General features: G+C 31.4%; 1 protein-coding gene across 1 annotated transcript in view; it reads left to right on the plus strand.

Moving 5' to 3' along the window:
• The first annotated feature begins 5367 nt into the window (after window positions 1-5367).
• Window positions 5368-18616, plus strand: part of LOC126882950 (uncharacterized) — a 63850-nt gene continuing 50601 nt past the window's right edge. The window contains exon 1 of the mRNA XM_050648029.1: window positions 5368-5455. Coding sequence (XP_050503986.1) covers window positions 5442-5455 — 14 coding nt within the window. The 5' untranslated portion in view covers window positions 5368-5441. The remainder of the gene's footprint in view (window positions 5456-18616) is intronic.

Consider the following 18616-nt stretch of genomic DNA (forward strand, 5'->3'; position numbering starts at 1 on the left):
TAACTTTTTTATTTATTACTGTATCCACGATAATACATCGGTTATTGTTGTTACAATAGTTTAACTGCAGTTCTTCCGGTATAATTATTTATTCATATAATATTTGCGGTATATCTATATTAAATAAATTATGCAATTACTAATATACAGAGTGTCCCAAAAGTAGTGGAACGGTCGAATATTTCGCCAACTAAACATCGGATCGAAAAACTGAAAAAACTGGTGTTCAATCATTTTCAAAAATCTATCCAATGACACCAAACAAAAACCCCCACTACACCCCCTGGAGGTGGGGTGGAGAGTAACTTTAAAATCTCAAATGGAAACCCCTAGTTTTTCTTACAGATTTGGATTCGTTACGTAAAAGTAAGCAACTTTTATTCAAGACATTTTTTCGAACTGTGGATAGATGGCGCTATAATTGAGAAAAACGATTTATCCTGATACCATAGGTAAATTATAGAAACGGTCTAATATCTCGAGAAATACACTTCCAAATGAGAAACCAAAAAAAAGGTTTTTAATACTTTTCGAAAACCTATCGAATAACACTAAACATGACCCTCCAACCCACCCCCTGGAGGAGGGGTGGGGGGTTACTTTAAAATCTTAAATAGCAACCCCCACTTTTTATTACAGATTCGGATTTGTCATGAAAAATTAGGCAACATTTATTCGAAACATTTTTTAGAATTGTTGATAGATGGCGCTTTAATTGGAAAAATACGATTTATTAGCTTCATTTATCAGCAATTTTAAAAAATGTTTTGAATAAATGTTGCTTAATTTTTCATGACGAATTTGAATCTGCAATAAAAAGTAGGGGTTGCTATTTAAGATTTTAAATTTACCCCCCACCCCGTCTCCAGGAGGTGGGTTGGAGGGTCATTTTTGGTGTTTATCGATAGGTTTTCGAAAAATATTAAAAACCCATTTTTTGGATTCTCATTTGGAAGTGTATTTCTCGAGATATTAGACCGTTTCTATAATTTACCTATGGTATCAGGATAAATCGTTTTTCCCAATTATAGCGCCATCTATCCACAGTTCGAAAAAATGTCTTGAATAAAAGTTACTTACTTTTACGTAACGAATCCAAATCGGCAAGAAAAACTAGGGGTTTCTATTTGAGATTTTAAAGTTACCCCCACCCCACCTCCAGAGGGTGTAGTGGGGGTTGGTGTTTGGTGTCATTGGATAGATTTTTGAAAATGATTGAACACATATTTTTCAGTTTTTCGATCCGATGTTTAGTCCGCGAAATATTCGACCGTTCCACTACTTTTGGGACACCCTATATAATATATAATTACACAGTTCCATATCTAGAATATTTTTACAAATTTTTGTTGTAATACTGGATAATTTAACCATCTGTAAGTGATGGACTAATCGTTAACAATAATTGTTAAAAAAATTATTTTTTTCAATATTATAACATATTTAAAGTCATCATCACAAATTAAATACAGAGTGGAACAGCGAAATGGAATAAATTCAATAATAAATAAATGAGAGCGAAAGAAAAACTCAAATACGTCGATTGTTATTTTCAACAGAACATTTCTTTCAGTAAAAACTTTTCATACAGGGTATGTCGTTTAAACTTGATCAATACCAACTTTCTTCTTTCAAATCAACATCCTGTATTTTATTCAATTTTTTGTTTCCACCGAATATTAAACATATTTTATGTACAGACGTACAGTGACCTAATACTTACTAACTTATTCCTCTTCACTCCATGCAGAGCATATGGCATCATAACTGTCTACCTCCATTGTGCCCTATCCTTAGCACTGATGATTATTTCTGCCAAGGTTTGCCCAATAGCATTAAATTCTTTCTCGACACTTCTTTTCTCTACCTGGTCTTCTCTTTCTATGTGGTGTGTATTCTAGGGCTTGCCTCGCTATGTCTGTGTCAAGTCTCCTTAGTGTGTGCCCCATTCAACTTCATTTCCTTTTGTATATTGTGTTCAGTGTTGCCAACCACATTTCTCTAGATTATCCGATGATTGCTCGAAAAAGATCCGATTTGTGACGAAAAGATACGCTCAGTTCCGTAACCAAGAACCAAGGGGATGGTTGGGGGTTATAACCCCCCCCCCATTTGTATGTACTTTGAGCTCTCTACGCTTAACACCATTCTTATTCTATACCTCTTACCCACTTATTCTTGTAACCCCTCCCCACTTAGGATCATCCTGGTTACAACGTGGGATACGCTACGTCAAAATTATTCTGTAATTAAAATCAATGTTGCCAATGTTATTCTTTTATCTGACTGCTTATTACAGTATAATTTGTAATCTGCTAGATTTTCTGTTTTACCGTTACTTTTAAAAAATTTTGTTTATAGATTGAAATCTCGTATCCTAGCTGATTAATTCATGTAATTACCTACTATTATTATATTGTACGTATTTTGAATTATTGTAAGTGTTAAATTATCTAAATATTTCATTATTTGTACCTTTTTATTTATTTTTAAGTGAAAAAACACTGTTAAATATTATTTTATTAAAACGTAATAACTACCTAAAACTAGGTATTAGAAAAATAAATAATAAATAAATCAATACAAAAAAAAAATACAACTACATTAAGAGCGTAGTCGCAAAATTTCTTGTCAATGGTTTTTCGAGTCTTTAAAAAACTAATAAGTACTTTTGAAAAATTTAAACGCAGAATGAAAGATTAAATTTTTACCGAGGGCCGAAAGTCAATGAAGACTTCTATAATGTTTATTGTAATAAGTTACAGGGGTGAAAAAATGAGAAAATTGAGTGTGATTTTTAATTTCAAATATCTCATTCAAAAAAACCTTTTTGTTTATTCTAAGGGACTTTTGTCCCTCGGTAATAATGTAATCTTTTATTCTGCGTTCAAATTTTTCAAACATATTTATTAGTTTTCACAGGATTCGAAAAAAAAAATGAATGCGTTTAAAAATTATTGGTCCGAAATTTTGCCCCTACGCTCTTTTAGCAACTAAAGATTTATTACAACTAAAACAGTAGAAACATAACTGACAGTCTTAAAACATTACAAACCTAAACATATACGTTATCGAAAACACACAAAAAACCATAATATAATAAATTACAAAATTCTTATTTTTTATTTTGCCATACGTTACATTGTAACATTATTTTTGAAGGTGCGTAAACTTTACACAGCCAGTATTACCGACACCATCTTTTGTCGCCAATAAAGCCCTAATTGTAAGAAGTTTCTTTTATCTGTTTTTATATTGAATACATTACTGAAAACCCTTTCTGCACTAGCCAGTGGCGTAACCAGGGGGATTTGGGGGTTGCAACTCCCATTGGGATGTGCTTTGAGCTCTATACGCTTAACACCATTACTATTCCATATCCCCTAGAGACCCTCCAGTAGTTATAACCCCCTTAGGATCATCCTGATTACACCGTTGACACTAGTGTTTGAAAATGGTAGAACGAATAGCAATGAAAATACTTTTTTTTTTATTAGGAACTAAATAGAAATTAGCTTCATTTTTTAATTTTACCATTTATTCATTATTAAAAAGTATTTTCATAAACCAAAACTTATTTCAACAGACGTTTACCTAAGCACTGTACTACATAAATTAAAAGTAAAACTAAATCGTGCATGTGGCAGTAGCTATCATAAATTTAAAGACTAAAAACCCATAAATAAAATCGGACGGCAGAATCCCTGTTTTTCAAATTTGAATTGGATTAGTATGCCTGAAAACATTTGTGCATTCAAATTCTTAACAAAACAATTCGCACAGGTCGCTTTTGTCCCTTCTTATCTGTCCCTACTTAGGTAATTACCATGAAAGTATCGGATGTCGCTAACATGCCTCCAATTTATAGGCTATTTATAGAAATTTGGGTGGAACCAAAGAAAATTAATGTGTTGATGGGAATATATGAATGACAAGCGGAATTTTTAAGTTTATTTTTGTTATTAGTCTGTTCTAGTAGATTGGTACATACACTGAAAAATATACGCAAATATCCGATTTATTTAAAGATACGAAGCAGATACGACAACTCTCAAAAAGATGCGCAAATCGGATGCGCAAAGCAGCGAAACTGCTAGAATCCATCAAACTCTTTATATTAGCGTTGATTCTAGACGGAATACGATTAATTTTAATTTTGGTGGAAATAGCACTTATGAAATCCATTGATTTAAAAAAACCTTAGATGTTCCTCTTTTTTTCATTACAGCTCACTCATTTTACGTACTAAAGACTTTTAACAGCAAAAAACTGTTGAAAATCGTGAGAAAATTCAGAATTTTCAATTGCCAATAACTTGAAAAGTATTGGGTTTTTGAAAAAACTTTATACAACATTTTTTGCTTAAAATTAGGTCTTCTATCGATATCTGAGGATATTTTGAAAAAAAATTCCACCACCGAAAAGGGGTGGCAACTACCCCCAGGGTGAAAACGGAGTTCGGGTCAATATAACTTCTGAATTTAAGGGTAAAATAAGCCTATTTCCAAAATTTCATGTAAATCGGTTCATAGTAAAAAATGCTAAAAAGCTTCAATGACTGCTGATATAAATGTTAAGAATCTTCCTTAGACATTTATTTATGGACACCTGCATCCGTTAGATACATTTTCTGACACTTAAAGATGATTACTAAATCTTAGAAAACGAGTACTAAAGTGTTTTGTATTTTCTGTTCTTTTGTATGGCGTGGAGACATGGACTCTTAATAAACAATGTCTCAATAGAATGGAAGAATTTGAAATGTGGACATATCAAAGAATGGTGAGTCTCCTGGGCAGACAGAATAACCATTAAGAAATAATAAGAAGAATAGATAACAGCAAGGAGATACTGGATTCCATCAAAATAAGAAAACTGCAATACTTGGGTCATATAACACGTGGTGACAGATATGAACCCCTAATATTAATAGTGCAGGGAAAAATTCAAGGAAGGCGTAGCATACGTAGAAGAAAAATGGCTGAAAAACTCGCAAAGATAATGGTTTGGATGCAGCTGAACTGAACTCTTTCGGGCTGAAGTGTCAAACGTCAGAATAGCAATGATAATTGCCAAATTTCTTCGCGGAGATGCACGTAAAGAAGGAGAATGAAGTTACCTTTGTTGTATTAATATCTATAAACAATACAAAAAGATTATTCGGTTTGTACAAAAAATATCCGTAAGTAAATATTTAAAAATTATACACATTTAGAGGTTTAGTTATAACAACTCGACTACATTAAATTAATTGCCTTTTTCACCAAAGGACTTAGTACGATAAATAATTTCTCCGTATCCAGATGTTGCTAAAAGGATGATAAATTTTTTGTTTACCGATAACTTGATAACTAATTCATGTAAGTATATAAAGTTTTGCTACATTTTTGTGTTTTCATTATCTAGTGTGCTTTAAGTGAAAGTTATAACAACACATTCTCATGGCTTCCAATAAGTAAGTCTGTTTTTAGTAATACAAGATTTAAAATCATTTGTGCACCTTTGAATAATTAGAATGTCGTTAATTTGTCTAATTATCCGTTTCTACATTACTTATTATTAATTATATGTATTAAATTAGAAGCCTTTTGTTTTTTATGAGCCGTTTTCACCGAAGGCTCGTAACTTGAGCTCGAAATTATAGGCAACAAAAATGAAAGAAAAAGGCGCCTATACGTATAGGCAATGTAGACAAATAACTTGTTCTTCTTCTTCGTGCGACTAGAATTACTCCTGTTTGTCTGTCTCTTATTCTGCTTCAGTTGTTTTTGACTGTACATTGTCTTTCCACCTTTTCGGCGGCCTTCCAACGGGTCTTCTGGCCACAATGCTTGTTGTTTTTAGAGATGTTCGCTAATATATCTGGTCCCATTCGGTTTATATGTTCGTTCCATTTTTTTTTCTTGTTTTTATCCACCTGTTAATATTTTGGATTTTGCATTGTTCGCGAATACTTCTGTTGCTTTGTCTTCATTTTAATGATATGCCCACTTTTGATCTTAATACTTTCATTTCGATATTGTTGATTTGTTGTCTCGTCTTTCTTATTTCTCCGTCTACGCTGCATATGTTAGGATTGGTCTTACTGTTGTCTTATATACTTTCATTTTGCTTTCCGTGGTCAGATATGTGTTTCTCCATATGGTTTCTCGAAGGCAACCACTTTTAACCTCAGAAAAACCATATTAAAAAAAAAACCAGCTGCTTTTGCTGTTTGCCTTGTGGTCTCTGTTCTTATATTCTTGTCATTAGTGATCTCTACTCCGAGGTAATTGGATTTCATTACTTGTTCTACAATTTTGCCGTCTATTTCTAGTTTGCATCTACGTGGCTCTATATTGATTTATATATTTAGTTTTTTTCTACTGATATCCTCATATTAAGTTTGTTTGCTGTGATAACTTGATCTGTTCACAAGATGGTTCCTCCACATGTAGATTTCCTTAAACCGTTTACTCTTTTAATTACAACAGAATGTGAAAAATCGCTTAAAACCAATAACGATGAATGTTTTGTAACAATATGTGTAATGTAAACTAGTTGATTCTTCCTCCTTCCTGTTCTGGTCAGTCCTTTGTTTTGTTCCTGTCTTTTAAGCTGATGATGGCTCGTGCTGAGCCGAAACGCGTCCTATTTTGACCTTTTTAATAAAATACTTTGTGGTACTTCTTCGAGTTTTGTGTACTTTGGAATAATTAACTAACTTTATTTATTTATTTATTTATAGTACTATACAAATGACCTGGCCTCTTGTGACTAATCCAGGTCGTTTCCTGATGGGATTACAGTAGTTTATCTTTACATTATTATTATTTTAAGAATTTTCTATATTTAACTAATTAACAATAGCCCTAATCTACTACTAATTATGAAAACTACAAATTGTAAACAATTCTAATAAATAATTCTAATGAACAAATAATAACAAATAAACAAAAACCAATAAACAAAATATAAATTATTAATTTTTTTTTTTTTTGAACATATAATTTTTATAAAAGTGCTCCCATTTCTCATTCTCAGATGAGAAATGCCAGCATTCTTCATCTAAAAATAGTCACGAATAATTTTAAGTGCAGGTCTAATCGACTTTATGATATTCTTAATGGTATTTCGGTGAGCCTCAGACCATTGAGTTTTAAAATTAATTTTTTATTATATAAATATTTATTTAATTATTCCAATATTTTATTTTATATTTTTATAGGTAATTTTAATTTTTTTTTTTTTTGTATAATTTCTTATTTAAATTCAAAGAGGTTGGATATTATTTACTTGATTTCTTCTTCGTCTAATATTATATAATTCTAATTGTTTCTTTGATATTATGTCCGCTAAATTGTTTAATGTATTAAGTAATTCTTCATTTTGTATTATATTTTCTATATTTATGCCAAGAAGGTCTCTTCTCATTCTTTGTAGTTCTTGTGTATTTGTTTGTCTTTCGCAAATAAATACTATGTGTTCTGGTGTGCCTATTTCTCCACATTCACAATATTCATTGTCTTTTAAGTTAAATCTATGTAGGTATGTAGGGTACGGACCGTGCCCTGTAAGAAAATGTATTAATCCTTTTTTTGGGTTAAAATAATTTGGTATATTATTTAAATTTGGAATGAAATTATAGAGACGTCTTGCTTTAGGTGAATTATTCCATTCGTTTTGCCATTTTCTATTTAATATTTCTTCTAATTGTCTTTTTGTTCTGATTTCTATTCCCATTAATTGCATTATTTTTTCATAATTTTCTTTTCTTTGCCAATATCTACATGCACGTTTTTGTGCTTCCAAGTGCATGGGCATTACACCAGTCAAGACTGTTAAAGCTGATGTTGCTGTAGTACTGAAGGCTCCTGTCATTCTAACAAGGAAACCTCTTTGTGCTTTATTCAGTTTTTCAATATTTGTATTATTTGTTAGTCTGTGTGCCCATACACTTGCACCGTACCCTACAATTGAGGCAAGTATCGTACTCAGGTATACGCGCATATGCTGGAACGGAATTCTATATTCCCTTTGTGCTAGGCTTGCAATGCAATGCATGACTTTCGCTGCCTTCTCACAGACGCTATTTATATGGTTTGTAAAGAGTCTTGGTTCATCGATTATGATACCAAGATATCTAGTTATTTTTGTTCTTTTTATTGCCTTTCCCCTTATTTGTATACTTGGATTTCTTTCAAGTCTTCCTTTTATAAGGCTATATGTTGTTTTTGTTTCTGATATAGTTAGTTTAACTTTTTTCATCCATTCATTTATGTTTTCAAGTACTCCATTTGATTTTATTTCTAGTTCTCTTCTTGAATTAGCATCTATGATAAGCAGCAAATCATCCGCATACGCTATGCTCCCTAGAACTTCAGGATCCACAGCTAACCGTTCCAGCAGTTCTTCTAAAAGTATGTCCTTCTAAAATTATATGTATTATATAATTAACTAACTATCTAATACTTAATTAATAGTTAACCACTTAAAGTTTTATCATCAATAGCTACAACTAAATATTACCAGAGAACGGCAGTTCTCGCCAGTGGCGCACACCCTCACCCCCCCTACACGCGACACTGTATATACACGAAATTTTCGATTTTCTAAATCTGACGGGATTGAAAATTGTACCAACGCCCATCTTAAAGTTCAGGAAAAGACTCACCCATTCATATATCAACGGCCCTTCTTATTTAGGGCCTGTTTTTCATTCTCGTCGCCAAAACTCCCAAAACCTTCGAAAATTAAGTCCAACCTTTGCGGCTTCTAATAGTACCTACTGATCATTACCTTTCCAACGCATGTCTAATTATGAATATCGGTTATACGAATTCAAAAGTTACCGAGCTCACAAATATAACTCAATTTCTATTTAAAAAAGGGAAAATGTTTGTGGATATGTATGTATGTATGTATGTGGCTGGAAAAGTTAAACCGATCTGAATTTTTTTTCTGTGTTTGACGAGGAGGTCCGGGCCGATTCAGAACCGGTGTATTTTGTGACTTTTGACCACCCATAAGCCAGCTATAGGACTTGGTAGGTACAAAACGGCATATTTTTTGGGGTATATATCTTCGGTTCAAGAAGATACAGGAGAACCGCAAATACACCAGATCAATAGTGTTGAGCTAAGCTTTCAAATTGTGTCTAAGCCGTCAGAATCAGACATACACACGGCTCAGTATCGCCGAAAAACTGAAAAACTAAACTTTTAAAATTTTGGTTTTTCGACAATTACTCAAAATTTCAACCTACGAATTGCGCCAATAACTGAGCGTTTGTAAAAAGATACTAGGCAAATCTGACGGTGTATACCTCATATCCGGGAAAATTGAATTTTTAAGTTATAGGCTTCATAAATATGATCAAATCTATTTCCTATGGGAAAAACGGTTTTTCAAGTTTAATAATTCCCGTAATAGCTTCAGTTATCATACTTGACCTTAGATGCATCAGATACTACTTGCCAATACGTTTCAAACTCATGTTTAGTGATCAAAATCGGTTAAGCCGTTTAGAAGTTATTAAGCTACAAAAGTATAATAAAATTAACGATTATTCCCGAAATGGTTTATGTAATTGTAGTGGTTACGACGATAAATTTGGTGTGGCAATGGGCAATCCGAGTTCATTAACCGGCCATCTCAATAATTTTTTTCAATCTATTTCGAATAAAAAAAAATCTTGTGTACATTCGATGGACACTAGATCATTTGGGAGATAATGCGACAAAGGCGACCATTTATAAAGCTTAACTTGTAATCGAGAAAAATTGCATTCAATTTCATACATTTAATTTATAAAAAAACTTTGAAAAACTCCTGATACAAGAATAAAAAACGGCTAAACGCCGTAAAAATGAGTGGCGCATACAATATTCCAGCTACAAAAGATCTGATATGAATATTACGTGGCGCGAAAATGTACTTTCATTTTGATGCAAAATAAAATTTTAGTTTTATTTTAAAAGATTTTTTCATAATATTTGCTAAATTTGAAGTAAACGCGCCACAAAAAGTTTCAAAATTCAAACTGTATCAAAGTTACTCTTTTCTGGCGCGTTTTACTTCAAATTTAGCAAATATTATGGAAAAATCCTTTAAAATAAACCTAAAATTTTATTTTGCATCAAAATGAAAATACATTTTCGCTCCACATAATATTCATATCAGATCTTTTGTACCTTGAATATTGTACGCGCCACTCATTTTTACGAAGTTTAGCGGTTTTTATTCTTGTTTAATTTATACATTAAAAAATTAACGGTCTACATCAGAAAATATAATTGGAACATATAAATAAATAAATAAATAAATAAATAAATAAATAAATAAATAAATAAACAAATAAATAAATAAATGAATAAATAAATAAATAAATAAATAAATAAATAAATGAATACATGAATAAATAAATAAATAAATAAATAAATAAATAAATAAATAAATAAATAAATAAATAAATAAATAAATAAATAAATAAATAAATAAATAGATAAATAAATAAATAAATAAATAAATAAATAAATAAGTAAATAAATAAATAATAATCAAAATTTAAATAGTAAATAAAGTATAAAAATAATAAATAATAAGAAACTAGTGGAAGCACTTTAAAAATAAAAGAAAAAGAGAAATCAGGACAAATTAAGTAAATAAGTTTTGTCAAAACAGTGTAAACTGACAAACATTTAGGTCTAGAACAGCATTTAAATTGTATTGCTATTTGGTTGAATATTGGATCAGAGCAGAAAAATTTTGGACATAGTCTGAACGAAAATTAATTAAACAAAAATATGTCCACGCTACTCATCGAAATTTAAAATAGAATTGCGTAACGTCAAAATTACAGGATTCGTAGTAACAGTAGCAGTTTAACAAGAGTGGATTCAGCGGGCATTAGTAGAGCAAACGATTTAATAAGTGTCATCATCCGAGCAAATATATCATGTTCCCCTCCGAAACATCATAAATTCCAGTCAGTTGCAGGGACCATTGTAGGGACAGTGTTTGTGTGTAAGGGGTTTTAGAATCGTTCTGTATACTTTTAAATAGAGGAATATTAATATTTTTCAGAGCAGGTCCATTTTAACTTCTATTTTATCTTTTAATTATTATGTTATAATTTTAATTTGGCCGTTTGCCAAAACCTGATATGTCCACTTTCGATATTTTTCAGAAGAGCAAATTAAAATGTCCACGATGTCCATAAAATCACAGTTTTAGAAATACCTATCATATTTGGTTTTGAGTTTAATATTTATACAGCTATTAGTCCAACTAATGAAGCTTAAAATAGGACAAAACCACGCAATTTTTACAGAATGGATCGATTTGCTTGAAACTTTGAGAATAAATAGTGGATAGTGCAAGGATAAAAATCTAAATCATGCCGAATGGCGCTTTTACCATGGAGGTGGTTGGTTGCCACTCCATCTTAAGGGGGAAAATTTTTATTATATTTTAATCGCAAAAGTTGGTAAAAACGTTCATTTTAAGCAAAAAACGTTCCGCACATTTTTTTGATAGAATTGATAGATTCGATTTATTCGCTATCGAAAGTGTTAGTTTTATATCGAAAAAAAAATCAATGATTTCTGCTAATCAATATTTTCTGCTAATAACTCCAAAAGTTTTCGTTTTATCAAAACAACTTTACTTAACAAAAATGTAACTATTGAAAAAATAAACAAAACCGTTTGTTTAAATTTCCTTTAAGACGAATAGTAATCGAGCTGTACTTTATTATATGTTGGCTCTTCTTCGTCAAATGCTAAATATTGTAGTTTCAAAGTCAAAATACGGAAAAACTATGCATTTTTAGAGGAGAACTTGCTCAAACTAATTTAAAGTACTTGAAAATATCTATTTCCAGAAATAAAAAAGTCTCTAGCTCAAAAATTCAGTGACATAATGAAAAGAATGTCAGTCCCCATTTTTTCAGCGAAAAAATGATCGCATGCAACCCCCTAAAGTCATTAACCTTATTTGATCTTTTTTATTTATGTATTATTAATAGGTTCTAGAAGTTTGACTGGCTTAAAATGATTAGTTTTTAAAAAAATGGAGTTAAAAGCGAATAACAAATTTTTGTAGTTTGGAAAAAAATGGATTTTCCTTCCGAATAGCAATATTAGCATCAGAGATACGAACAAATATTTAATATGAAATAGTAGCTTATTTAATTCCCAAGAATCTAGACTGCAAAAATTTTTTTTACGGCTAAAAGTGAGTGAGTTATTGACAATTAAAACTTGTAATAACATGCAAAAAGCACCTTTACCAGCCCTTTCAAAGTCACCTCTTTTTGCGACTGAGGATTTTAAAAAGAGTTAATATTAATAGGCTTATAGATCTAGTAAAAACCTACAAAACTGTTTTTACCAAACTTTCTAAGATAAAAATAAAAAAAGTTACGGTTAAAAAAATCAATATATTTTTTTGAAAAATAAAGGAGAAATCCAATAGTAGGCAAAATATTGTACATAAGTTAGCGGTGTTTTTAGTCATTGGCTTTATTCATTCTTATTTATGTATGTATTTTTAATAGATTCTAGAAGTTTGACTGGCTTAGAACGATTAGTTTAAAAAAACTGGAGGTAAATGGGTATAACGAATTTTTGTAGTTTGGTAAAAAATGCCATTTTCTTCAGAATAGAAAGATTAGCATCAGAGAGACGAAAAAATGTTTCAATATAAAATTGTAGGTTATTTAATTCCCAAGTACTTGGTTTGAAAAACAATTTTCTACGGCAAAAATTGATTGAATCGTAAATGAGTATATCGAAAAACATTGATTTTTTCTATACAAAACTAACACTTTCGATAGCGAATAAATCGAAAACAATGAATTTTATCAAAAAAATGTACAGAACATGTTTTGCTTAGAATGAATGTTTTTATCAACTTTTGCGGTCAAAATATATTAAAAAATTTCCACCCCCGAGATGGGGTGGCAACCACCCCCATGGTAAAAGCGCCTTTCGGCATCATATAGAATTTAACCCTTGGGCTTTCCACTACTTATTCTCAAATTTTCAAGCAAATCGATTTATTCTGTAAAAATTGCGAGGTGAAAAGTTTCGGTTCCTGGCATATATTTATATGAGTTGACATATAAGAAAAAATTGTAATTTTATGGCCGTCGTGGAAATTTGAATTTAATCTCCTGAAAAGTACCAAAAATAGACATATCTGCTTTTGGAAAACTACCACTGAATTGCATTTTTTACAATTTTTTAAAATTGTCTTGTCTAATGCTTTTTCCAATTTAGATATTTTTATTTCTTTTCCAATCACGTGCTTTAAATTTATCAACCACAACATGCGGAATCTCCCCGGTCCCCGTTTACCTTCCACTTTCCCTTGTAACCAATAGCATCAACGTATATTTTCCATTTTTTTAGTATGTGATCAAAGTAGCTTAGTATTATTCTATTCAAATCAAACGAATGCCTAACAAAAGAAGATACGGGGACTTCTATAATTTGCACCTCACTTCCTGCCTATTAAGCGTGACAAAATTCCAAAAAAAACTTGGTCTCGATACTGAGTTAGGAAAAAAAGTAAATACAGAAGATTAAAAATGTATAAACATTTTAAATTGCAATACGAAGAAAACAACGAAAATCCCTAGATACAAAGTTTACTACTTTTTAAACAATTAGAATAATTGGAATAAAAATATAATAAACAATATTTTAAATCTAAGACATTTCGTTAATAAACTGCTTTCTGGCTGCATCCTGTATCTCCGGCTTTTATATATAAGCACAAGATACGACGAAAATAGGAGAAAGCAAATAGAGGACACTTTGGCCACGCAATTACCTTCTCTTCGTCTAGAAAAAGGACCGAAAGACAGTTTCTAGATGCTCAAATATGTGTAAAGGTGAAAAAGATAAAGGCAGTTTTTGTTTTTATTTGATTCAGAGTTGGACCACCATCTCCATATAGATATTTCAGCATCCCATGCATCTTCAGTGAAGCTATGCAGTCACAACTCTGAAACAAATATCAACAACCCTGCCTATTTAAGGGAAACCATCGCGATACAATGATTCCACCTTTTAAGACGCAATCCAGCGACATTTCTCGCAATACGAGAAAAACAACGAAAATCCCTAGATACAAAGTTTACTACTTTTTAAACAATTAGAGTAATTGAAATAAAAATATAATAAACAATATTTTAAATCTAAGACATTTCGTTAATAAACTGCTTTCTGGCTGCATCCTGTATCTCCGGCTTTTATATATATAAGCACAACATACGACGAAAATAGGAGAAAGCAAATAGAGGACACTTTGGCCACGCATTTACCTTCTCTTCGTCTAGAAAAAGGACCGAAAGACAGTTTCTAGATGCCCAAATATGTGTAAAGGTGGAAAAGATAAAGGCAGTTTTTGTTTTTATTTGATTCAGAGTTGGACCACCATCTCCATACAGCTATTTCAGCATCCCATGCATCTTCAGTGAAGCTATGCAGTCACAACTCTGAAACAAATATCAACAACCCTGCCTATTTAAGGGAAACCATCGCGATACAATGATTCCACCTTTTAAGACGCAATCCAGCGACATTTCTCGCAATACGAGAAAAACAACGAAAATCCCTAGATACAAAGTTTACTACTTTTTAAACAATCAGAATAATTGAAATAAAGATATTATAAACAATATTTTAAATCTAAGACTTTTCGTTAATAAACTGCTTTCTGGGTGCATCCTGTATCTCCGGCTTTTACAATATATAAGCACAAGAGACGACCAAAATAGGAAAAAGCAAATAGAGGACACTTTGGCGAAGCATTTACCTTCTTTTCGTCTAGGAAAAGGACCGAAAGACAGTTTCTAAATACTCAAATCTGAGTAAAGACGAAAAAGATAAACGCAGTTTTTGTTTTTATTTGATTCAGAGTTGGACCACCATCTCCATATAACTATTTCAGCATCCCATTCATCTTCAGTGAAGCTAAACCTATCTACAGGGTGATCAACTTCTGTGACAAACTCCAATATATCTGTTATTATAAAATATATGAAAAAAAGTTGTTAATAAAAGTTATAGACACCTTTAATGTACACATTTTAAAATTAGTCAGAAATATACAGGGTCCTCCATAACACGGTGCCAAACCAAAGTTATGTTTTTTTAAATGGAACACCCTGTATTTTATTCAAAATCTGGTTTCTCTACATTTTTCTGATTAAAAATATATAACACTTGTTTAGGGTTATACTGAGTGTTTCAAAGTTATTAGCACTTTTATCAAAAAACGTGCTGATTTGATCGCCCTGTATGATTCTAACAGTATAATATAAACTTATTTGTTTACTGCTGTTGACTTTCAATATTAAAGTAGTTTTGCAACAACGTACAATTTTTTTATCACTACACAAATTGTATACAGGGTAAGTCAAAATGCAAATAAAAGATTTTCTTCATATTTTTAAATGGAACACCCTGTATTTTATATTACCATTGAAAAGTTCTTTCATTATAATTGCATATCTTTTAAATATTCCCTATACCTAAAATTATTAGTTTTCGAGATATTTTAGTTTTATTGTTGATAACTCATAGATACCTACGTTTAATACAGTAAATTAATTATTACCCTTAATATAAGAAACCTCCAATGAGTTTGTTAATGATAATTAAAATTAGACTGCATTTCATTTTTTCTCCAAGTTTATGGAAAATTCTGTACAATAACGACAATTTTATATTTACCAACAAAATGATATTAATTTTCCGCGAAGAAATGGGAACTATAAATTGGTGCAAGTTATTGTTTAAGGTGGCTTTGAAATAATTGACACAAGAACTGTCAGATGTAAGATTTTAATTATCTGTACGTTTTTATTTTTGTTATTGATTATAATTGTTTGCCAGACATAATATGGATCTTAGGAGAGTGTTTCAAAAACTCATTTGTTGCCACAAGCATTTATAAAAAACGGTGTCCATAGCGTCAACAACCAAATAAGAGAGCATTTGACAACTTATTAGACAGGTTTAATTGTACTGGTTCTGTTTATGAAGCAAAGGAAAAAACAAAAATCATTATTACGGATGAAAATTAATTAAATGTTTTACTGCCTGTTACAGAAAATCCTCATACAAGTATTCAAAATATTACAAGAGAGCAAGATATAAGTTATGGATCTATCCAAAACATACTCAAGAAAAACAACATGCACCCATATCATATACAATTACATCAGGAACTTGTTGGGGATGATTTCGAACGAAGAGTACAATTTTGTCAATGGTCAACAACAAATAGTTATACAGAGAGATTTTTTTGAGTTTGTTCTTTTTTTTTGAGACGAGGCAACATTCCACAAAAACGGTAGTGTAAACAGACAAAATTTTCATTATTATTCCACAACCAATCCATGCTATGCTCAGACACATAGTCGAACAAAATGGTCCTTAAATGTATGGGGTGGAATCATAGGCAATTACGTTATAGGTCCTTTTTTCTTTGAGGAATCGGTAAATGGTGAGGTTTATTTAAATTTTCTAGTGAATCATTTACCTATTCTACTTGAAAATGTACCATTAAATATCCGCCAACATATGTGGTACCTTCACGACGGAGCCCCTGCCCACCACAACGCTCTTGTCAACGGTGAACTCGATGAACTATTTCCTGAAAGATGGATAGGAAGAGATGGGCCAATTCACTGGCCACACAGATCACCAGAATTAAACGAAGTTGACTTATTTTTCTGGGGTTATATTAAAGATGTCGTGTATAGGACACCTCCAACAATAGTTGACGATATGAAAATAAGCATTAACACCTTTCAAAGTGTCACACAACAAATGCTTACAAACATCAGTAGGTCTTTCGAAACTCGTCTCCAGGCTTGTGTAGACGTTATGGGAGGTCATTTTGAACACCTTTTATAACATAAGAAGTACGTTGAACATTTTTTTTTAATTTAGTTTTTTTAATAAATTTTAATAAATTAAAGTATTGTTATTAATAACTAAGTAATACATGTTTTTATCAACAATAAAACTAAAATATCTCGAAAACTAATAATTTTAGGTATAGGGAATATTTAAAAGATATGTAAGCATAGTGATAGAACTTTTCGATAATAAAATATAAAATACAGGGTGTTCCATTTAGAATTATGAAGAAAATCTTGTATTTAGATTTTGACTTAGGTACCCTGTATACAATTTGTGCAGTTATAAAAAAATTGTACATTGCTGCAAAACTACTTTAATATTTACAGTCAAAAGCATTAAAAAATAAGTTTATATTACACCGTTAGAAACATACAGGGCGATCAAATCAGTATGATTTTTTAATAAAAGTGCTCGTAACTTTGAAACACTCAGTAAAACCCTAGACAAGTGTTATATCTCTAGAATCAGAAAAATGTAGAGAAACCAGATTTTGAATAAAATACAGGGTGTTCCATTTTAAAAAACAGAACTTTGGTTTGGCACCGTGTTATGGAGGACCCTGTATATTTCTCACTAATTTTAAAATGTGTACATTAAAGGTGTCTATAACTTTTATCAACAACTTTTTTTCATATATTGTATAATAACAGATATATTGGACTTTGTCGCAGAAGTTGATCACCCTGTATAGGTTGAAGATAGCTGAAGCTATCTTCTTTATCGTTTTAAATTGCGTTGCAACCCGAAACTGCAGACGTATTATATTTTAGTTCAATCAGAGAGTACAGCAAGCATCTCTACTGGTTTCGGGGCTTCTTAGCCCCTCATCAGGAGATACATATGCTTTTCTCTCTGACGGAACCAGGATAATACCTCGCGTGCACTCACGGATTGCAACGAATGGAATGGTAGGGATGTGCTAGCGACATCATAGATTAAAAACTTAAACTTTTAGCAGATGTCGCTTGGGCATCCCTACCATTTCATTCGTTGCAATCCGTGAGTGCACGCGAGGTATTATCCTGGTTCCGTCAGAGAGAAGAACATATGTATCTCCTGATGAGGGGCTAAGAAGCCCCGAAACCGGTAGAGATGCTTGCTGTACTCTCTGATTGAACTAAAACATAATACGCCTGCATTTTTAATTTATAAATTTACTCTATTTGGTGTACAAAGGGAACCATTCTAGCTGGAAATTTACCGCCTGGGCAGATGGGATGTGAATTATAAATTGTAAAACTCACTCATATTCCTATAGCCACAGAATCCGTATGGCTTGCATTTTTAGAAGCCTCGGATGGTGTAACCACAAAAGGTATTCCATTGTTTTTAATCTGGTAGGATATAGAAGGGCATTATAAATATCATTTTATGTGCTATTAGATTAAAAACTTAAACCCTAATACAAAAGAAATCGTCGTAAAACGAAATCAAGAGACGTATTATATTTCAGTTCGTTCAGAGAGCACCATAAACAACCTTACTAGTTTCACTCTCATTGAGAATAGGATACCTTGACGGGTTTTAGTCTTTTTTATAAACTCAACGAGATATCTAATAAATATATTCTTTCATTGATTTATATTACTTTAATACGTGATCTCTAATCCTTTTTTAATTTACTTTATTTTAATATTTTTGAATCTGCATAAAAATCGACTCGTATTTTAAAAATATTTGTCCTTAGGTTTTTA

Source organism: Diabrotica virgifera, chromosome 4, assembly GCF_917563875.1.
Source record: "Diabrotica virgifera virgifera chromosome 4, PGI_DIABVI_V3a".
In the NCBI taxonomy this organism is placed as follows: domain Eukaryota; kingdom Metazoa; phylum Arthropoda; class Insecta; order Coleoptera; family Chrysomelidae; genus Diabrotica; species Diabrotica virgifera.